Source organism: Rhagoletis pomonella, unplaced genomic scaffold, assembly GCF_013731165.1.
Source record: "Rhagoletis pomonella isolate Grant_MI unplaced genomic scaffold, Rhpom_1.0 Rhpom_scaffold_00008, whole genome shotgun sequence".
NCBI classification, from domain to species: Eukaryota; Metazoa; Arthropoda; class Insecta; order Diptera; family Tephritidae; genus Rhagoletis; species Rhagoletis pomonella.
Window position 1 is genome coordinate 33,384,925 of NW_023458562.1, and position 23,685 is coordinate 33,408,609.

At 35.6% G+C, this 23,685-nt stretch overlaps 1 protein-coding gene across 2 annotated transcripts in view; it reads left to right on the forward strand.

The window, feature by feature from the left end:
- LOC118744651 (protein goliath) overlaps nt 1–21,754 on the forward strand; it is a 110,901-nt gene extending 89,147 nt beyond the window's left edge. For both annotated transcript variants that reach the window (XM_036477807.1, XM_036477808.1), the window contains exons 4-10: nt 463–1,343; nt 2,343–2,475; nt 12,805–12,922; nt 14,212–14,363; nt 14,461–14,557; nt 20,418–20,798; nt 20,863–21,754. In XM_036477807.1, coding sequence (XP_036333700.1) covers nt 797–1,343; nt 2,343–2,475; nt 12,805–12,922; nt 14,212–14,363; nt 14,461–14,557; nt 20,418–20,798; nt 20,863–21,336 — 1,902 coding nt within the window. In that variant the 5' untranslated portion in view covers nt 463–796 and the 3' untranslated portion in view covers nt 21,337–21,754. The remainder of the gene's footprint in view (nt 1–462; nt 1,344–2,342; nt 2,476–12,804; nt 12,923–14,211; nt 14,364–14,460; nt 14,558–20,417; nt 20,799–20,862) is intronic.
- Nucleotides 21,755–23,685: the final 1,931 nt, after the last annotated feature.

Consider the following 23,685-nt stretch of genomic DNA (forward strand, 5'->3'; position numbering starts at 1 on the left):
GGTACAGACAGTGACGAAAGTATTTAAAGCAAATGCACACATTTGAAGAGTAAAACGGTGGGGATGCTAATTTTAAGTTCTGAAATAAAAATATTTAAATTGTTTAATATACTTAAACTTTTTCTCTTATACTTTTAAACACTCTCCGCCTTCGCTCTCGTTTGATAACAACCTTTCGTTTCTCTTTTTTTTTACTCAATCGCCGCAAAATCATGCGAATCAAATTAGTACCAACAATGAGGTAAAAAATGTGTGTAGCAAAATTGAAATCTTATCAGCACGAACTGCGAAAAAAATAACAAATAAAACAAACAACAAAATGCTATACAACACAACAGTAGACTGAAATTAACATCGTTTTATGATAAAAAAAAAAAAAATTATTTAACATTACAAAGTAGCGCACGTACATACATACGCGTTTGGCCCAAATGAAAATATAATTCTAATTTCTCATTACAGTTCGCTTGCGGCCTTTGATGGGGAGCGGTGTTTCGACGAGAACGAACAATTCGGTGCATAACTTTAGAACGTAAAATGTAAATTGCGTCAACGTAAAAAGCAAAAAGTGTCGGCGCATGAAAAACGATTTTAACCAAATGTTTAAACGAAGATTATCAGTGAGCGCGAGCGCAGCGAAAATACTAGAAACGTAGCAAAATATAGTATAGCAAAGAAAGGAAAAAGTGTAAACCTGCAACGTAGTTTGTGTGTAGCAATCGTAAAGTAGCAGAACCCCTCAAAATAACAAATAACAATCGAAAAGCAGCCATCATCCATAGCAGCTCAAACGAAAATGTGTTCCAAAGAATTATTGCTGCTCGCATGTCTACTGCTACTCGGCGGTCTGCGCTTGACCTCCACCACCACCACCACCACATTTGTGGCAGCCATGTCCATCGCCAATCAGGATCTCGATCGTTATTTTCGCACCACTAACGCTACACAAATACTCGCCACCGAAGATCGTATACTTATAGATTTCTACAATTATGCCTTTCTCAATTACACCTATCGCAATGAGTATGGCATGGAGGAACGTGTCTCATTTCCGGAGGAGAAGGCGCGTTATGGTGAGGGTCTAGTGGCCAATCGGCAAGGTATACTTGTACACGTTAGCGCCGTGGGCAATGTGACGGACGATACCGCCTGTTCGCCGCACATATTGGGCACAAATGGCACAGCATTTCCGCATCGACAGTGGATTGCATTGGTGAGGCGTGGTCGTTGCACTTTTGAGGAGAAGGTGAAGCACGTGTGCGATCATGGCGCGGTGGCGGTGATCATCTATAATGATAAACAAGTCAACACTTTGGAGAAGATGCAAATTAAAGACCAAAAACGTGAGTACCTACATACATACATATGAAATGAAGGGAAGTGTGAGTGAGATTTATGTAATGTTCAAACGGTTAGTTAAATTGAGTTAATTCAATTTTAAATTGAGTTGACGTTTTTGATGCTGAAACATTAGAGACTTGGCTTACTCATTTGGAAATTGACGCCTGAAAGGCTTTTATAACATTTTTGGAGCTCCTTAACTAACGCTGGCCACAAATCTAGCAAATTTAAATTTTTGTTACCTAATGATTTTAATTTTGTGGTTTGGGTTTTAGTCTTGAATCCTTGTATTCTGTTTAAAAGGGTTTTAACTAGCTCTGGCTAAAAATTTTGCAAATTTAAATTTTTGCTAACAATTTTAATTTTGTGGGTTGGATTTTGGTTTCAACTCCCCGCTTTCTGTTAAATGATTTGATTGCCAGCATTCGTTTGAGATTTTAGATTTGTTGTTAAAATTTTTTTCTTAATTTTTTCAATTAAAAATTTAACCTCAAATTTGATGTTTGTGAAATTTTTGACGAATGTTTTGCGGTTTCATCATTAGTTGAGTTGAACAAATGAATAATGTAAAAAATACAGTAATTTTCGGGTCAAATCTTTCGGTAAATTAAAAAAAAAAAAAAATTTTTTGCCCGACGCCATGAGTAGTATAGGTATGAAAATATAGAATAGAGTGAATAAAGCATAATTAAATGCAAAATTTATACAATTTCCGAATCGCTCAATTTACCTTACTGTCTGAGCATATTATTAAATAGATGACTGTTACTAGAATTCTGTATTGAAGAATAAGTTTTTTTTTCAGAGTGGTCAAAAATAAATAAATATAAAGAAATTTGAAAAAATTGTTAAAATAAAACATACTTTAACTATAGCAATCAGTCAAGTTGTTTGGTTCAAAGTACCACGGATTATTTGTGAATGTCTTAATTGTCTTCAGATTTTCAATATAAATTCTTAGTAATATATTTAATATTTAATAATTTTTCGTTTTAAACCAGGCGATATAACTGCTGTGATAACTTATCTCGATATCGGCTTACAAATGGCGCGAATCGTTGATCTTGGTATGGAAATGGAGGCCGCCATTACATTAGGCCGTTCTGGTAGCCGACCATTGAACTCGTTGAACAAGTACGTATGGAAATTTTATGATACTTTTTTATTAAATTATTTAGTGTACATTTGCGTAACTTAGTATTGCTAGAAATTAAAATGTTAGAAGCTCAGAACAATGTATGTATTAGGGATGCTCCAAAGTGTGATGGTAGTTACAAGTTTGTGTGATTTTAGGCGACACAGTCTTTTTCCAAAATATGACTGTAAGCCAAATATTAAATTTTGATTTCAAACAAGTTTCCAGAGGACCCGTTTCACTTCTACACTAGGACATTTTTATCTTGCTATCTAGCTCAACTTTTGAATATTTCGGTGCTTTCCTTATTCCGCTTTTATAATTCTATCTGGCGTGGTGTCTGTGCTTACGCTCAGGTGCTAATAAGGAACTAATTATGATGGAAATTCGGCTTTCAGAGGCTAAAGTAAGTTTTGATCAGACTGCCACCCCTTTCCTAACTATAGTAGATATATATTATTCAGGAAGGTACACTATTTTTGGATATGCTCTTGCCCATCAGATCACAAGATAAAAACATCGATAGCAATACAAAATATTGATAACGATAAATCTACTGATAAATGCATTAACAAATGTCGATAATAAATAGCGACAACGATAAATGTATTAAAAACGGTAAAAATATCGATAACGATAAAAATATCGATAACGTTGAAAAATCGGTCAGGAAAAAAAAATATTTAAAACTCTAAGGAATATTAATAACCATAAACATATCGATAACAATAAAATTATGAATAACGAAAAATATATTGATAACGATAAAAAGTATCAAAGTTAAAATATCGATAGTAATAAAAAATATTGACAACAATAAATCAATTGATGAATACATCTACAAATGTCTATAACAATAAAAAACAGCATTACAGACAAAAAATATCGATAACATTAAAGATACCAATATAACCGACAAAAAATATCGATAACGATAAAAAATCGGTACGGAAAAAAATATTGGAAACGTTAAGTTATATTAATGGCAGTAAAGATATCGATAACAATCAAATTATGCATAACGAAAAATATATTGATAACGATAAAATATATCGGTAAGCTAAAATATATAGATATTAATAAAAGTTCTTTCAATGGTGAGGATAACATTAACTTTGCATATTTCGTGAACAGAGTTGGTTTAATTTTTTCAGCAGATAATTGATGAAAATTTCGGGGGCGTTTATATTAATTTGTGGATCGTATCTTTTTCCGCGTTGTTTCAGCTTCGCGGGCGACTTCGATGTTTTGGGTTATTGTCCTCTTGACTAATCCAATCTCGAATTTTTCGCACAAACCACTTATCCGTTGGTGACCAAATTATTGCTGAACATAATTAATTTGCCATGTCTTTGTTCTTGTAAGCATCACCAAACGTGAAGCTGCCTTGGAAATTTCACACATCGCTGAAGCAGCCTACTGCCTTTAGTAGAACTGGCGAGCAATTGTGCTTGCCACTCTAAAGGAAGACTCGCTACTAGACGCCATTCGTTATTTTAGGGTTTCGCAGCTGTTGCTCGAAATTTGATCCGTAACTTCACCAGGCGGTTACTTATTATTTTCATAGACACCCGTACATATGCCTCTTGGAGCCCATTTTTGAGCGCTTTCAAGATATGACTGAATCAGCATCCTCTTGATTACAAAATCATTCTGCTACTTTCTTTTATAATGATAAAGTTAGTAAATTTAAATTTACAAATCTACAAAAAATTAAAATTATTCTTTACAAACATTTTTTAAGTTACCCTCCACCATTAGCTTGCATAGAGCTGCATAAGAAATTAAGTCAACGATTTCCTTCTGACGCCGCAGCAAAAATAAACAAATTTTCGAATTAGGAGATAACTTATTTATACACATGAAATGCATTGATGAGGTCAGCCGGCTATTCTAAAAATAAATTTGCATATTTTATGGCCACCGCATACGTTTTAAATACTTGCATTAATTATAATACATACTAACTTAACTTCAATGATGAGCAAATGCGCAAGCAATTGAAGCCGATGCGAGGAATTCTCGTAAGAGACAAAAAGTAAAAACAAAAAATATATGACGTTGCACCACATTTAAAATTAAACAAAAAGGTCAAATGTTGCACAATGAATATTAAATGTAAACATTTACAAGCGCACGTCAGTCTTTAGCAATTAGATAAGAAGTATGGCTGGCCGTTTATTGAACTCAAATTTAGCTATGTATGCATTTATAAAAATAAATATGTACATATATATACGTGCCGCACTAAATTACAGACACAGGGAACTTTTCACATCATATGCAAAATTTTTGTTTTAATTTTTTTCCACTAATTTTTATAAAAATACAATATTACAAAAAGAAAATATAAATTATTCTCTCAACTTTATGCAAAACTCAGGAAAAATTTAATCAGATTTTCTGAAAAAATTCTAAGTACGCAGTTTTATAGACCATTCAATTTTAGTATAACAAAGTGCAAGTTTGAAGTTCATAAAAAATCGCGTTGATTTTTGGCATTTTTTCACGCAGTTTGTATGTTCGCTAATTTAATTTTTTTTAGTAGCGCGATTCTTTACCACCTTTGATGGGCTATAAAACTTAATTAAAATTTTTGTAGAAAATCGAATAAAACAGTTGCAAACTTTTGATTTTCCTGAGTTTTGCACAAAATTTAGAAATTTTATTTTTATGTCGTTGTATGAACTATATTTTTATAAAAATTATCGGAACAAATTTAAGTAAAAATGTTTGCATGTATTGTGAAAAATTCCCTGTGCCAATAAATTAGTGCTGTATGTACTGTGGTTTATCTATTTTTTAATGTTTGTTTAAAGCATCTGTTTGCCCATTTACTTCACGCCAAGTGCAGTGACCTACAATTTTAGCACAGCTGAGAGTAGACATTTTAAGTTCGTTCGCCCAAAATATCTACGAATCTGTTAATAAATTTAAAATGTATACACACTTCTGGCGCATAATTTATTCAATTACTTGGCATGTATATTTGCTAAAAGTGTAGTGCTAATGCACTAATGCGATTTGCATATCTAATCACTTTGCAAATTCAATATTTTTTGTAATTTTATGAGCTCCGACTAAATATCTACTACTTGGTGTGCAACAAGTTTACTAAAATTTAATTTTTATTAAATCTAATAAATTAAAAATTTAAATAATTTCATTAAGCGATAAAACTGGTTTTCCCATGGGACAGCTTTGCAAACCGTACCATCCGTACACCGTGCAAGGGCTTTGCAAGTCTGTGAGAATACTCCTAATGTGTTTAAGTGATAAGCAGCTAAGATTATCCCGAGTTGCATTTAGCCGCATATAGCTACATACCTACAGACATACACATATTTGTATGAACGCTTAGCTTAGTAAATGCTCACAACGCTTAGCCGCGGATGCTGGCGGCTGTCAGTGCATTGGCATAGCGCTCAGTAACTGGCGGCGCGCAAAAATAGCAAGCAAAAGACATGCAAATATGATTACACACAAAATTATCTGTTTATGTATGTATGTATGTGTTTGTATAAAAATAAATTTGCAATTCCTAAAAGTACAATGAACTCTTTCTATGAAATATAAACCGACAAATTCTGTTGCTTTTTCAAGTACTTGAGTTCACAGCGGGCGGGATCACGCAAGGGATTTTGGCTTAACTCGAACATCTTGTACTAAATTTTTTTTTGCATATCAGTTGCATTTTCATTTCTTTAGAAATTGATACCTCCTTCGTCCCTGTGGTGAAGGGTCGCCGGCCATAATTAGAAAAAATCATATACATTACTGTTCATGGAGACGCTTTGTGGTTTGAAAAATAATATGGCTGAATAATTTTGAAAACAAACTGTTTGGCATTGGCTTTCGGCAAAGGAGCAAAAAAGAGTTACTCTCGAAAAGTTTGATATTTGTGTATGCCATAAGGTGATAGTTCTTGGCCGGGTTTGCGGTGATCGATCTGATATGGCAGTACCGCCCATCGTGGAATCTGTACATTTTTGATCTTTAACGGAGGCTACAGTGCAAAATATTAGGCTTCAATGGTCGTATATTAAACTAGTAAATCTTTGAAAGTGGTCAATCTATGTGAGGCTTCTCAGGCCTGCCGGCTTTACTAACTTTTCCTAGTTAATAATAACAAATGTTTTGGTTTTAGCTACGCTCTTAAAATGACAAGAAATATTTTTTGCCATAATTTGCTCACTTGTTGTTAACAAATTGTTTCCTTAGTTACAGTACTGTTCAATATTTTGATATCTTTGATATCCGGTAATGCTTAAGAACGGACGATGGCTACTAAAAATCACTTTAGGAATATAAATATGTACTTAAACATATTTGAAGTCAGTTTAACCTTATGAGCTCAAGCTAAATTTTTTTGCTGCTAATTTTTCAATCGTGTTCCGATTTGAGTTTCCAGATTCTTCTCTAAAGCGGTTGCCTGATGCGATTTTATACATAGTAAATCCGCGGTAGCCTTAGTACCTCACTCGCGAAAATAGAACCCATCTAGGAGACCATCCACCAAACCAACACCGGAGTTGGAAGACGCACATACTTAACTCACGTAACGAGTTCCGAAGCAAACTGTGAACATTTTCTCAGCAGGAAATAAAACTTCCTTTGTTCTTTCTGTGGGTACTGCCGAAGCAAGCTTTTTGATTTTAAGTAGCTCCAATATTTTCGGAACAGCCGCAAGATTTCGTCTCCTGCGTGTTTGCTTTTTGGTGCAAATTAATTACCACAACACCATTTACAGTCAAGCCGCATTCCATGATTTCAAGCCACAGATTGAACAGATTCGTACATGGCAGTTTTGTATAAACGCCAAACGTCAAATACCCATTGAAATAAAGTCACAGCGTTTATTGGTTTCATGTTCATATATACCAAAGTACTTACTTAGTAGTATCTTTGCAGCATAGAGTAACAGTCCTACAATTGAGTGGTAAATTATTAGGAGGCAATCAAGATAACTGATCGCCAATAAAAAAAAGAAATATTTTTAGAAAATTTTATTGCGCTCATGAAATGAGGTGCAAAGTTCATATGTACCTAAATAGGCAATAGGTAGGCAATTAACAGTAGCACTTCACGTGCCGCCATTTTTCGGCTATATTCCAATCTATAGCGTTTGATATCAACCCGAAAATAGAACGTTTTACGATAGGCTTTGATAAGATTCAACTAAATTTAGGGCATGCATACAATATTAGCAAAATCAGATAAAGCGAAAGCTAGGTGAAATTGTTGAAAATGTCTGGGCTTATAGGAAAAGTACAAAAGTTTAGTATATCGTAAAAATAAAAATGACAAATAACTCCAATAACAATTTATGATACACCTGGATTACTACTGTTACTTTATCACGAAAAATTGTGCTCACCTGAATTGCCAAATAAAATTGTCTACTAAACCGGCAGCCCAAAGATACGCGTTCATATGAACCGAGTGACAAATCTAGCAGCTGCTCTGTTGGAAAGTTTTCAGTTTCCCGACTGGAAGTTGTCAGTATTTTTTGCTGCTTGATAGTTTTTCAATACTAATTTAATAGCCAATTGACGGACCCATTTCTTGATATGATACGGTCACCAGAAGTTCGTACCAAAAAAGTGCTGGCTTCACGCGCAGCACCGTCATGCTGGAAGGAACTATTTGGCACTTAGATGATTAATATAGACGTAGTGAATCAAAAAGTTCCAAATTATTTGCCTACACAGATGGAAGATTATGCACACCGTAATGTGTGCGAAGTAGGTAGAGATGGGCGTGGCAAATCGGCAACCGCAGAGCCCAGCCCACAGTATTAATATCAAAATTTCGGGGTTGGGTGGTGTCGGGAAGGTCTTTCAAATTTTTCTTTTCTCAACGCTTCTGATAGAACCCGCAATTCAGAAAATCATCTTCACAATTTTTAGGTGTACTCTGAAAGAATTTCCTAATGGACTGAAAACATACTGTCTTGCTCGGAAAATTATGCTGATCAAAATTGAAAAATGTTCCATCTCTCAATTTGACGGGATATGTTTTCAATCATTTGAAACTATTGACAGTTAGCGCGTCGCACAGTCCGGCCGAATTCCAAAAGTGCGGCCAAAATACGAGAAAATAAAGTTTCTAGATAGGCCTTTTTTGACATTGAGTTGACTAAAGGAATCATCTAAGAAGCGAAAACTGTGCACTGTAACGACCTGTATCCTAAGTCCTCTCTTTATATTCATTTCTAGTGTGACCTTCTCCCAAGCACAACATTTGTAAAAAAAGCCAAAAGTTATTAACGCATAAAGGAGAATAGGAAACCAAACAGGTTGAAGGTTAGTAAAATACTTTAAAAAATTTGTGAAAAGAAATAGTGTAAGAGGCATTTTTAAGAAATAAAAATGTAAAGGAGAAGTACTAAGCTGCGACAAATCTCTTTCGTGTTGACGATTGTCAAATTCGATAATTTGGGTTTGTTGTCGGAAATATTTATGAACATGAAATAATGTTACTCATACGCCATGTGTCTAGGCTTTAAACAAACTTTGAAGCTACTTTAATGAAATTTCTTGATAAAAATAAGCGAAAAGTTGAACATTTTCTGGCAACACTTAAAACTTTTTCCTGCAGGGTAGGTACTACTCAATGTAGGTAGTCTGCTTGTGAAGCTTGTTTTGACTGTCGCAGCGTCGCTTTTTTTATTGTTATTGTTGTGATAAGAAATACGTATGTATATACATATATACATGTATGTCGCAGCGTCAGCACAACATAAACAAATTGAATTTTTACTGCCCATAATAAAGATTAGGTTTGGATTTAACACGAAGTTGTTTTGCGGCAATACTCGCAGTGCAGGATGAAGTCATTTTTATATTCTTATCTGTCGACCAAGTGGCAAGTGGTGGCCATGCAGGCTGTGCCTTTGTATGAAAGTATTTAAAAACAAAAGAAAAAAAAAAAAACGCAGTTATGAGTCTAAATTGCTTAGGCACGCAGCGGTCTAAAAGTTTTTACAGGCTTATGAACGTTAAGCTTAGCGTAGCACGGCTGCCACACCTGTCACGTGTGTTAAATGTACTCGCAGAATGGCGTGGCGCGGTGCTCAACGAGTACATGTACACATTTTTTATGCAGAACAGCAGCGCAATGTGCGAAATTCGCAAAGAATTTTGTTTTTTTTTTATCTGACTTTTTACATTAATATTTTTTTCGATATTTTATTTATTTAAATACATTTCGCTTTTTGTTCGCTTTATGGCTCACTTCTTATTGTCAGTCATTTTTAAATACTTTGCACGTACGTCATAAATTTGTGCTGGCCCCCATTGCGTTGGAAGGTTACTTTTGGTAATGAATAAAAAGTAGCGCTTTCAACCAACAAACACCCACCCACCAGCCGCGTTAGATGTGCGAACTAATAAGGAGAAAAAAAAAACAAAAATGCCTTAAAATAAAAAATAAAATCTCGCCAAAATGATAACAAAGCGTGTCGTTATTTGGTAAGTGCTTGTATACTTTACGCCGGTTTAAAATGCGATTTTTATTATTGCGGCAACTATGGAAGTTTCTTGAGTTGGTCGCTAGTTGAGCGACCAACTCTGTGTATTCATAGCTGAATCACGACAATGAATTGCCCATTTACATGCACACTTACATATGTATGCACTTTGCTTAATAGCTTAATTTTATTTTATACATTACTTATCACGAAAGACATTATTTACAAGGAAATTACATGTCAATTGCTTAGATAACTGAATGTATGATGGTGTAGGCCTCTGTATGATGGTGTGATAGTGACGTGATTTTCCATTGCGGAAAGCTTATAACGATTAAGTGAACATTTTTAACAATGTTATTGTGGCTTATTAACATTTTATTTTTAATATTTTTATTGAGCTTTCTACCACGATTGTTTTTATTAGGAAAAATTGGAAAAGCAACAAAGTCTAAGCGGTAGAAGTTATAGCAGCTATTTCGGAGATCACCACATCTCCTCATCAGACTCCGTTTTTCTAGACTTCAGCAGGGATCGAACCTGCGTAATCGATATTCAAAGTCAGAAACGTTAACCACTGAGCTATTTACATCCCGATATTAAGTTCCCAGACACTTCTGTCGGGAAAATGCATTTCGAAGTTTTGGTCAAAGTCAACTTCTATTATCTGCTAACTGCAACTTCTGTACTTCAGCCTGACTCTATCTCATATGGAAGCGTGGAGGGTTGAGCGAATTACTGTCGTTCTAGTAAATAGAAATTCCTGTCGTTGCATGATTATAGGGTTTGATGAGATAGCATTTGGTGTTAACCAACGACCATCGTTCAAATGCTTTTAAGATCAGCATAGGTTTTTTTACTGCTGTATATTTTGTGCGGCGATAGACCATGCTCCGTTGTCTAGTCTTTGATCATAGCTTGATTGAGGTCTTAAGGTGGCATGAGAGTGAGAGAGAGAGAGTGAAATAAAGAATGGTCAAGTGTATGTAATTTTTGTTGAAAATCCAAATCGAACTCATACTACTAGTCTCATTTTCTATCTGAAACATTTGCATTTTTTCATACCTATACCTATATACATATATGTATTTGCATTTTCCTTATGCTATTTTTAGATACTACAAGAAAATCGTACAGGGTAGCCGCCTACATTTTGGATGAAATTCGGATATGTTGTAGATCATAAAAAAGTAAGTTCGTAGTGTTGTTCACGTTTGTTGAGTTTTTGCAAAAGTTCACAAAATAAAATACATACTTACATACATAAATAAAAAAAAAATAAAAATATTTAAAAAATAAAAAAGTAAACAAAACAATGTATTAGTTATGTAGTAGTGTGATGCGATAAACAGTTCTACAACATATCCGAGTTCATGCATTGTTTGAAATGAAAAATATACCTACATATATTTTATATGTGTATGTACATATATAAAAAATATACTTGTATATACATATCTACTATACAATAAATAAATAATCAAAAAATGTATACTTAACTTCTGAAAAAGACCACACAACAAATAAAAACGAATAATGCGAAAATTATGAAAATATCTTTTACAATAGAGTTAACTCGCATTACTTGCAATTTTTTTTACAAAAAATGTCCAGTTAACTTCCGAATGTGAGTTGAATCTCCACCCTGTACTAAGACCCTTAAATTTCAGTTCAAATTAAAATCAAAAAAAAATTTTACCTTTTAGGTATTTTAACTAAATACTGGTTTCCTTTTCTTTGAGTACTATTTTCACCTGGTTTTTTTCGACAAAATCTTAATGCCAAAGTTTTTGCAGGTGAAAATTAAATACATACATTTTTTTACACAATAAAATTTCCTAAAATTTCTAGCAGTAATTTAAAAATATCTTCCTAGAGTATTATGATTAATAAAATATTACACCCTAATCGCCTATTTTCACCAAACGCTTAATTGCAGTCAAGTGTTCTCTTAAGCTCTGCAAATTTTAAGCATCTCCAGTGTGAGGATTAAACGAAAATATTGAAAATGTTTTAATGCAAAAAGGAGAAGTATGTATTTACTTCGCTCGAATTCTGGTAAAAGTACTTTTCCATTCGATATTTCAATTTCTGAGATTTTGCACTGTTTTGACAAAATATAATGACAAATTCTGACCTCAAAATATGGCTTAGTGGAAAACAACCAGAAAACGATTTTTTCTCGGTGGAAATAGGCTATAAAAGTTGTGTGTAAATCTACTTACATACATACATACCTGTGGCACTTTATTAAAGCAACTTATCTCGAGATAAGACTTTTTCCTCTTAAAGCAATATTTCAATTGTTTCGCAAACATTATTTCAACGATTAATTAGCCATAGGTGTAAATAAGTAAATAAAACAATGAGCTTTTTACTATAAATTTACTAAAAAATATTACAATTTTCAAATGAAGCTTATTATTTTTTAATTAAAAGTCAAACTTTATTATAAAGTCACTTAAGTGGTTTTAATCAAACGCCACAGTTATGTATTTCATAATATTTCTTCAATTTACTTTTAAACACACTTTTAAGCTTTGAATGTATGTAATTTTTGTTTATTTTTATTATTTTTTTTAATATGTAAAAATCCTCGTTGTGGCTTTATATGGCATTAAAGTGCTCTAATCTTAAACTTATTGTATTTGTATGTTGATAAAATTATTCTATTTATTGATATTCTGTAAATATGTTGCCTTTATTTATTGTTTATTTACTCTCAATTTTCTCTAAATATTATGTAATTTCTAAATTTTATTAAGCATTGATTTCTTCAAACCACATTTAAGTGCACAAAATATTTTAATTAACTTTTATTTTTATTTTTTAATATTTCATTACATATACTTCGTAGAACTTCGGTGCTGTTCGTGTCCATCTCCTTCATTGTGCTGATGGTGATCTCACTTGTTTGGCTGCTATTCTACTATATTCAGCGCTTTAGATACCTACAAACGAAGGACCAGCAATCAGTAAGTTCAGAGAAATTTGGAAAAAAATAATAATAATAAAATATCTTTGATTTTTAACACAAATATGTAAAGCGAATTTAATGAAAATAAGCGTTAACTTAAAACCATCATTATCACCACCATCTTGACCGTTATCGTAATATATTTGTATTTAGAATAGAACACTGCGACTTTAAGATCTAATTATTATGCCCCACACATGGACTTATAGCGTCTCTATTAAGACAGTCTTGAGAAATTCTAGTATGAAAATTAAATCTCTAGTTCCTAATGTGGAAACCACCATGGCTTCCTCCACTACAGTGATTATCGACAATACGCTTATCGGTGCTCGGATGCTTCCACAATAATGTTTCTCAAATACATTCTTAGCACTACTGGGTGAGCTGGCGGGTTTAGTAGTTTTTGGCTGAACCTACAAAAAATGCTGATAGTTCTGATCCAGTGGTCGTATTCCGCTCTGATGGTTAATGTAAATTCTGGTACTGACTAATTCCTAATCTTTCATCCCGCCTAAGAATGGGCTTCGTTCAACCTAAAAACGCCTTTTAACTTCTGCCAGTCCTTTACCATTATCAGTACCATTGTCACCACAATTACCTTTACCATTGTTATTACCATTACAGTTTCCATTTTCATTACTATTATCACTACTCATATCAATACCATTATCGTTATCTGAACCATTTTCATTAGCATCACCGCAACCATTACCTTTATTATTACCATTGCCGTAACCAATATCATTACCATTACTATCGTCAGTACCATTACTATTGTCATTACCATTACCGTCACCATATCCATTACCGTTATAATGGCCACTACTATTGTCATTACCATTACTATGCAAATTTCCATTTGCATTACCAGCGCTAAGACCATACCCATTACCATTATCATTACCATAAACAATATCATCACCATTACCACTACCATTACCATTAACACTACCATTGCCATTACAATTACCATTACCATTACCACTACCATTACCATCAACACTACCATTACCTCTACAATTACCACTACCATTACCATTACCATACAAATTTCCATTGCTATTACCAATAATATGGCCATACCCATTACCATTATAATTACCATAAACGATATCATTACCATCACCACTACCACTACCATTTACACTACCACTATTATTACCATTAACACTACCATTACCATTAACACTACCATTACCACTACCATTACCATTACAACTACCACGTCCACAACCACTGCCTCCACAAATTTTTAAAGTTCACTTTATTTTTCACTTCTCTTTTCAGCGTCAATTGTGCTCTGTGACCAAGAAAGCCATCATGAAAATACCTACCAAAACAGGCAAGAGCAGCGATGAAAAGGATTTGGACAGCGATTGTTGCGCCATATGCATTGAGGCATACAAACCATCCGACTGCATACGAGTATTGCCCTGCAAGTAAGTGAAAATGGACACTCAAGTCCTTGCCTACTATACGAGTACATAATACAAAATTTTCAATTTCTACAATTTCTCTCCCCCAACCTTCACTTAGACATGAATTTCACAAAAACTGCATCGATCCATGGCTAATTGAGCACCGCACCTGCCCGATGTGCAAGTTGGACGTGCTGAAATTTTACGGTTTTGTGGTGGGTGATCAAATTCAAACGACGCCTAGTCCACAACACATGCCGCCCAATATCGCCAATTTGGGCGGCGGTGAAAACGATGTGGAAGTCATTGTAGTTGCGCTAGCACCGCCATTTTCGGCGGCACAGCAATCATCGCAAACACGCCAACAACATCATCATCAAACACAAGCCACACATGCTTCAAGTGCAGCAAATAGTGCAGTTGGGCAGCAGCAGCAGCAACAAATGCAAACACAGCTGCCAGCGGCAACGACGACGACGGCGGCGGTGGTGGCGCTGGCGCATGCGCAGCACCAACATACGCACGCTTACACGCATCATTGCATCAATTGCGCTAGTAGTAGTGGTAGTAGTCATAGTCATTGTAATTGTAGCAGTCAAATGCAGGGTGATAAAAATTGTTGCAATCAACAACAGCAGCAGCAGCAGCAACAGTGCAATAGTTGTAACAGTTGTCAGCATAGCTGTGGCCATGCGCACAGCGGCAACACCAACAACGTCGCGTCTGTCGCCACAACGAACATTGTGCGTCGCAATTCAGCGCCTTTGGTGTTGCAAGTGTCCACCGCTAGCCATCAGGTGACGGACGTTTAATTGCACGACGAAGAGCAACCTCCACTACATTCAACGCCAAATAGCAGCGCAGCAGCCAAGTGAACTCGACTTTTTGTTTTGTTTGCGAAATGGCGATTTAAATTTTGAGCTTTTCGTTATTTGCGTGGGGCTGCGCTGCAATGCAACTCATCAAAATATGCACCTACACACATACATATGTATAGATATATTATTGTACGTATGCTACGTTGTACACATCACTACACTGTAAATAATTTTTGCTGTTAATGTGCAACATTTTTATATTTTTATTCGTTTTAAGAATTTTTGTAATATTTAGATTTCTTCCGTTGTTGTCTTAAGTATGCTAAGCGCTTAACGTTAAATGCTAAGTACTAATTGCTAAAAGGTAGGTTTTTAAGAACGTAACTATGTACATTAATATCTAAGTGTATAAGCGAGTAAAAGATTTTGAGACTTCTTAAGGCTTAACGATAACGATTACGTCTAACGATTAACGATTGCAGTATGTGTAGTTGTATAGGTTATGCAAATTGACATATGAGCAGACATTTGCAGGTTCGTTGCTAAGATTTATATGATAAGTGCAGATCGGTTCATAGATATAGATAGCAGTAGTGTGGCAGAGCAAGGGAAAGAAAGAGAGGGAGAGTTGCAAAAAGATTGCCATAAGAACCACCAACGTAACATGAAAATTGTGTCGAATTTTACTTCTGGTTGTCCCCTTAGTTTTTTGTTTGTCAATATCGACGGAGCGGGAGAAAGGCTTTCCTTTTTTTTTAATGTAATGGTTACTTTGTCCAAGCTCAGTTATTTTTTACCTAAAGTTGTGTTTGCAATCTTTTTAAAAAGCAACTAATTGACAATTAAAGACCCCTCTGAAGGCTCATGGTAAAAAATTCCATGCCGGAATACCGGACGTTTCATATATCCACTCAAATACAGAAACGGCGCCCATGAATACCGAGGAAGAACTGAGTACAGAAGGAGCTGTTTGCAGTCGAGATGAACAGCTGACATAATTTCTCATTGGAGACATTTGAAAAGAAGAAGTTTTTTTGTTAGAAATGCCGCGGCCACTAGCTTCCGGTGAGATACTTACAAAGCTCTAATAGCAAAAAGCTTTCATTGTCCTCTCTCCATGGAACCACCGCACTTTCAAAACTATTCCGTGTACTCAAACTAGACAGAATGGGATTCCAGAAAACGACCAATGCCGTAGGTGTAGCGACGACGAGGAAGTCGGGAACACATTCGCTGTCATTACACAGCCTTAGCAACGATATATTTAATCAATACTTTTCTTGTTAACTGTCAGACTTTAGTTTGACGAAAGTTTGCGATTTACAATGATTCATGGATCCTTCCAATTGGTTCTATTTTTTTGGTATGTGGTCAGAATTAACTACAAGCTTACATCTAGAATGTAGGGCAGCCACTACAAACTAATCTTACCTCACTCAAGTGGCCGAGATGGCTTATTGTCAGATCCTTTGATATAAATAAGTTTGAAACAAGCACAAAGCTTTTTTAAGCTTTCTATAAAATTTCTGTGCATGTGCACAGGGTAAAAGCTCTCTCTGATCGTGAGTGATATACATATATGTACTCAATGTACAGTAGTGATGGGCACTTACTTGCCCGCGGGCAAAGCTCTTTTAAGCTTTCTATACATTTTTTATAGGCGCGTGCTGAGTAAAAGCTCTCTGCGCATCGCTGATGTACAGTGATGTTCAAAACAGCGACCGAAGACGGAACTCTTTAAAGCTTTCTAATGGTTTTATATGGGCGCGTGAAGAGTAAAAGCTGTATATGAGCAACACTGAGATCAAGTGATGAGATCATAAAGATTTTACTAAAGAGAAGAGCAGGACATAAAGTACTCAGTCGAACACTAGGAAACTCAAACAGTTTTCAAATTATTCAAGTAAATTAATTAGAGTTGACCACCTCCCAGGAATACATGTTTTTTTAAGTTTTCCAGGGAGAGCTTTTTAAAGCTTTCTGGAGATTTTGTATTAGTGTGGACTAGGTAAGAGCTCACTTTGATCGTCTCTGATATAGACAAAAAAGAGCATATTTACTACGCATCGCTTTCGTTTTGACTACAGGATTTATTTTGCGATGAAGCCTCATTTGTTGAAAAAAAAAAATATTTAAAACAGATAGTGATATTGAGAGTCCACAAAAATATTTCCTGTTTCCAATGAGACCGACAGAGGGTGAATGCTTTCACTGACATAGATGAGCTAGGATCAAAACATATCCCACGGCAGAAGATTTTTAAAGCAATTTGTCGTCTCAGATATGGACAAAAAAGCTGCTTACTAGCTTTTGCATCGCTTTGGTCTTGACTACAGGATTCATTTTGCGACTAAGCCGCATTTGTTGGAAGAAAAGTAGCAGCTAGTGGTATTAAGAGTCTACACAAATTTTTTCTGTTCCCAATGACACCGTTTCCCATTAAATTGGTTAACAAATTTTTCCGCCTAATATGTAAAGTTACTTGAATACTTAAGCTCTCATCGCTAGTAAAGCAAGCGTTACGATCAGCAAAAACAGCTTTCCAAAATTACCTATGAGCCTATACTTTCAATCATAGCCATATAAAAAATTATATTCTAAATACCAACAAAAAAAAACTCTGCAAATGTCTTCCTCAGACAGTATCTTAAAAAGCACACACATATATACATCCGTACACCAGTATGTATGGATATTAAAGTAATATATATATTTAGCTATTTAATTGTTTATAGAAACAAAAAAAAAACAGTTAAATAAATATTTGTAGTTAGTAGCGAAGCAATTGAGTGTGCCGTTAAACACTACAAAATAATACGCTACGGTCGTAATGACTATTGACTAGTCACTTAATAATTAATTAAACAGAAAATAAATAAATTAAAAAATTTTAAGTATTTAAGGTAAATTAGAACAGCAGATATGTGTTACTTAAATTGCAGTTAATATTAGTAAATAAGCCAGTGAAATAACGCAATTGAGCAAAATAATAAAATAAAATGCAGATTGGAAATTTTTCTTCAAATGTACTAACTACTTACATACATATAAAACAGCGTACGATAGATATGCAGATATTTAAAAAAAAAAAATACAGAAAGATATACCAGCATATGATTTACGAAAAATTGTCCAAAACTTTAAATATTTTAAGGTGTTATACATATTTTATTTGTGTGTTTTTTATTATTTACGCGCGTTTATAAGAAATTTAATTCAAGGCATAAAATTATTAGGAATAAAACGAGAAATAAAAGGCAACAAATGAAAACTTTATTTATTGGTTGTTTACTGATTTGCCTGCCGGGAAATTTTTTTTTATGGTAAAAAGCAAAAAATATGTATTGGTAATTTGAGTGCTTTTATTATTTTGTGCAAAATATCGCATTATTATTTTTTTGTGCTTATAATATTGTGAGTAAAAAATAAGACACAAAACTTGATTGGACATTTTTGAGCGGGAAAAAAATTTGCTTTTTCTTTTTTAAGACATTCATAAAATTGAGATTAAAACATACTTTCGTGAGAAGATTCTGCAATAATTTAACAAGTTCGGCAAGTTGCGATACCGATCCGAAAACTGTCGCAAACTGGTTACGGAATTTCCCTACTGGAGGATCCCGAAATGTTCCGAACAAATACTAAAATAGTCCCGTAGAATTGCGAAAAATCCCAAAAGGCCACGAAAACTAAATATACCGGCAAGCCCCGAAAAGTCTCGAGGTCTTAAATCTTCCGACCCAATCGGCAAAAAACATAGCATTTCTCTTTACGAAATTATCTTTCGGAAAAAGACAGGTCCTGAAAAATATTACATCAAATAGAGTCTCGAAATATTCCGTAAAGTCACATAAGGACCATACACGAACAATCCCGAAAAGACTCCCAAAAAATCAGCAACTATACCGAGAATATCTCGAAAGATATATTAATTTAATTTTTTAGAGACTTTTGCCGTGGTGACATGAAGTTTTTTCCCGAGAAGACCCCTAATAAATTTTTTCTAGAATATATCAATCCTCTAACGAACTTCCAAATTTGCTTTTTGAGGGGGTTTCTTAAAGTAAGGGTGAATGCGACCCTTTGAGGCGGGAGCTAATGGGTTAAAATATTTCTCATGAAATTTTACTATATATACATGTATTAACCTTAAACTTCGCTTAGACATTTATTTTTTATAGCTACTTAGGCCCGGACATAAACACTTTAGGAGGCTATAAAATAAAAATACGAGCTGACTTTTGCCAGCCCATCGAGTGTTTTATTACTGGATGTATATTTTTTAAGAAAATATTAGCAAAGTCCGTACTGGCTTGAATTGCCATAAAATGGTCACACAGTGTTATAAATAATTGTGGTTTCTTTTATAACTTTTTTATTCTGTCAATCACTCTGTTGCCCTAATAGCGTAATAAGCAACACCCCGAACCGAATTTCGCCTGATCACTAAGCTGACTCATTTAAGTGAGTCACTAAGTCAACTCTCGAAACTTCTATGTGTTAACCAGTCCTTATAAATTAAAATATTACCACACATTTTATGCTTAAGATATGCTTGAATTTTACACAAATTTGCTGAAAATGGTAGTTGAACCATCAGTAAATGCAAAAATATATCAGCTTTCCCAAGCACTGCTTATTTATGTACGTTAGTGTGCATCACTTTCAATGCAAAAAAAAAATCCGTTAATGTTTTTTCATCAGAATTATAAAATCTATTATATTATGAAACTTATGCCACATGTAATATTTCGAAAAAAATATTAAGATTTACGTGAGCTGGATCGATTTGAAAATTCCTCCAAAATATTTTTTTATAAATAAAATTTGTTTTTATAAATTGTGTTTTTTCTCCAAAAAAGTAGCTTCAGATGTTAAAAAAGTTTGAGCTTAAAAATATTAAAAAAAAAAAATTGTCAACAGAATCAAAATAGGATACAATAGATTGTTTAATTCCGGTGAAAAAAGGCAACCACCCTAATGAACATGGCTAAAAAGCTAGAAACGTTTATTATCTCACTACTGAAGATTATTTCATATGTATGTAAACAAAACCCCGAAAAAAATCACTTCCTTCTGCGCTTGGAACATTTTACTACCATGTGCTTATAGTACTACATAGTAGCTGAATACATTTTCTACTCATGCATATGTATGTAACCAGCTTGAATGATTCATCGCAAGTCAATTGCAACATTGTAAACATAAGCAACTCGATGCCAAACCCACTTAAGCATTATTCTCTTCCCCCCTCCAGTTCCTTGGTAGTGAAGAGAGTATTCTAGAATATGAACCTGATCGTCCAGCCGCAGCCGAAGCGGTCGTCACTAACGCAGCTGCCACTGGAAATCTCGACACCACCAACAGTCCCGCTGGTGTACAACGTGTCGGCGCGCTTGGCGATCTGATGCGTAGTCGTGATTTTGTTATCGATTTCCCGCGTATTTTTGTGCTCGATGCTGGTGGCGTGACAGGCACGCACGAATTCCTATTCCCTTCGCGCTTGCCAGAGCGTTCGCAATCCTCTATTTCGCTGGCGCATGCTAAGGATTGGATGTCCGCCATGACTATCAAATTGGATGAGCAGCATGGATTGCGTCGATTGCGGCGTGGCGTTGCGCGCGATGGCATGGATGAGGTAAGCTTGCGTGTGTACTTTTTCTTGAAATGTTAACTAAACTTTTATATTTCTCTTTTTTCAGAACTTGCTAACCGTATGCGCGGAGGCAGTGAAGAAGCGTCGCTCACGCTCGGCGGATGGTCGCTATTCGAGTAGTCATCAAGCGCGTCAGCAGGCCATGCAGCTGCAGAATGCCCAGGAGGGCCGCGATTCTGATGAGGATGTGCCGCGCGCGGGAGCAACCATATGCGGGAATACGCTGCGTCCCAATTCCAACATTCTGGATTTAACTGATGCTGTTTATGCGCAATCGCGTCTGCGTCAACAACGGGATAACAACTTAGCCCTTCCCGGACGCCATGATACCGTACTGCTGCATACGCGTCGCCGTTCGATAAGACGTAGCAGTGAAGCGGATATACAGTTGCATGAGTTGCCTTATCGTTCACCGGTGACCAGTCAAGGCGATAGTGTAGCGGTTAGTCGTGAATCGTTGCCGCCGCACGATGTGGCCATAACTATTCAAGTCAACGGTGAAGGCATCGAATTGGAATAGAGCTATAGACTGGTTATGCACGCTTTAGAGTAATTAAGGATAATAGATATTCATATAACAAATGTCAGCTAATTTCTGCTGCTAAAGTGTATGAAAAATGTGTTAATTTATGTAAATGCCGTTACTGTTTACATATGTATACATATACATAACATACATTTAGAAATAGTTGTGAAAATATGCGTGCCATGGATGCTTTGAATATCCACAAAAAGAGTAAAAAGCAACTGTAGATTTTAAATAAAACGTTGAACTACGAAAGGAATTTTGATAGCTGATCAACTTCAAAGAAGGTTCTCTACAGTTTTGTATTGTTGCAGTGGCTACTTAACCCTGCTTATCATAGAGTTCAGCTAAAGGTAGGCCCAGCAAACATGTTGTGTCGACGGGGTCGGACCAGCGAGAGAGAGAGGTGTTAGTTGAGTAGGATTGAGTGGGCGTAAGAAGAGGTGACTGGTGTCATGTTGGGAACCTTCACATGCCGGACATATAAGAGTGAAGCCCACTACCGTATCCAAACAGCAATTGAGACAGTTTCTTTTTCATTTTCGTTGTTGCGGCTTCTGCGGAATTTATTATAGGCGTTGCCTAGCCTTCTGATGTGGATGACAATCGGCTAATGACCAGTAATGGGCCGTTTTCATACGAATTTCCTCGCTTTGCTTCACTGTTTGCACTTTAGCAAAAAAGCGTGAAGCAAAGAAGCATACCTTCTGATTGCCAAAGCGCGCAAAATTTGATAGCTGTTCTTGGTTTTGCATCGTTTTGCTTTCCTCCCATTCTACTTATTTAGCAAGACTTGTATAAAATCATGTATGAAACTACTTATCTGTCAAAGCGAAGTTCTGAAGCAAAAGTTGTATGTAAACGGCGTCTAAGAACCGTTTTAGTTTTACAAAATTAGCTCTCGGTTTTCCTTAATGGCATTTTTATACCAGAACCTCATGCGTTAGGCGATACTGCGACCTAGCGCCTCCTACGAATCGATTTCTGGAGATTATGGCAACAATTTTCATTCTACCGATCCGGTCCCCGATTGAAACCAGTGTGGAATCCTCCCTGGCTAACCCATTCGCAGCCACGTTTCCGATAATATTATGATGACCTGCGACCCAAATCAAATCTACTTCGAACTGACTACTAATTCTATTCAAAAGTATTCTGCTCAGCTTGGACTTTGTTGTAGAGAAAGTGAAAGCCATTCTTGCCAGTCGCCTTTATCGTGGCGCATATTACGACACTTTAAAAGGCGACACCTTTCAGCGATTGAAAGTTCTTTTGCCTGCAAACTTCCTACAAAGTTAGGACGATGGATTGATCTTCTTACTGTCAGGGATTCAGAAAAAACGCCAAATTTCTTTTCCAGTGGGTTCTACATAGAAGAAGGGCTCTAAAGTGCATGTGGAATTATATTTTAGGTCGCGCGTAATCCTTGTCCTTGCGTATATTGGATGGGCATCAATAAACTACACTGCTCATTCCCAGTCGTTATTTTTTCCCGTCTACCCGTATACCCAGTGCTCTTAGAACCGTTTTCTCAAGCAAGTTTTAAAATTTATCTGTTACATCATTGACATAGGTGACTAGAGACGTTCCCTACTAAGTTTCCCCATGCACCTTTTCAATTCTCCATAAATCGTTGTGCGGCGAAATATCTCCACTAAGCAAGCGCTGATACACTCTTCGTCGCCAAGATCGTCTAATAAGGAAAGTTTCTATACAGATTTTTTATTCGGAAGTTTTTCTTCAAAATCGATCGTTTTTCAAAATCAGCCTAAAAAGAAACTTAAAGAAAAATAATGTACCTATTCAAATGAAGTGGGGTGTATGTGTATGCCGAGATTGGGACAGCTACACTAGAAAATGTAAAGAACGTAATTACGTAAACGCTGAAAATTGGCTAGACTGACAAAAACTACGGCCACTGTGATTATGGTGACACCTAGCGCTCAACTTTCAAACATGCCAAAAAATCAGCTCCGGTTCAGTGCTGACAAGTTAGCTACATATGTAGTGCCGCCAATTGGTTGCCATCTGAGGTTGTGCGCACAAATAGAGCGCGGCTGCGGCCCCTAGTGACTAATAGTGTAACTATAATATGTACTGGGCTCATCCAGGGTTCGGATGCCCACATACTTGCATGTATGAATGTATATACATACATACATACATGTATGCCCAGTCGGTCCGTGCAGAATGTGGTTCCGAAAATAATGTATTTTTTTATTAATGCATATCAATGGTCCTGTGCAATAACGACACAATTCCAAATTCAAAAAACAAAAAATGTTACTACTGTTAAGTGGCTCTTGTCTCTAATCCTTGTCTAATCCATTTCCATCGCTTACT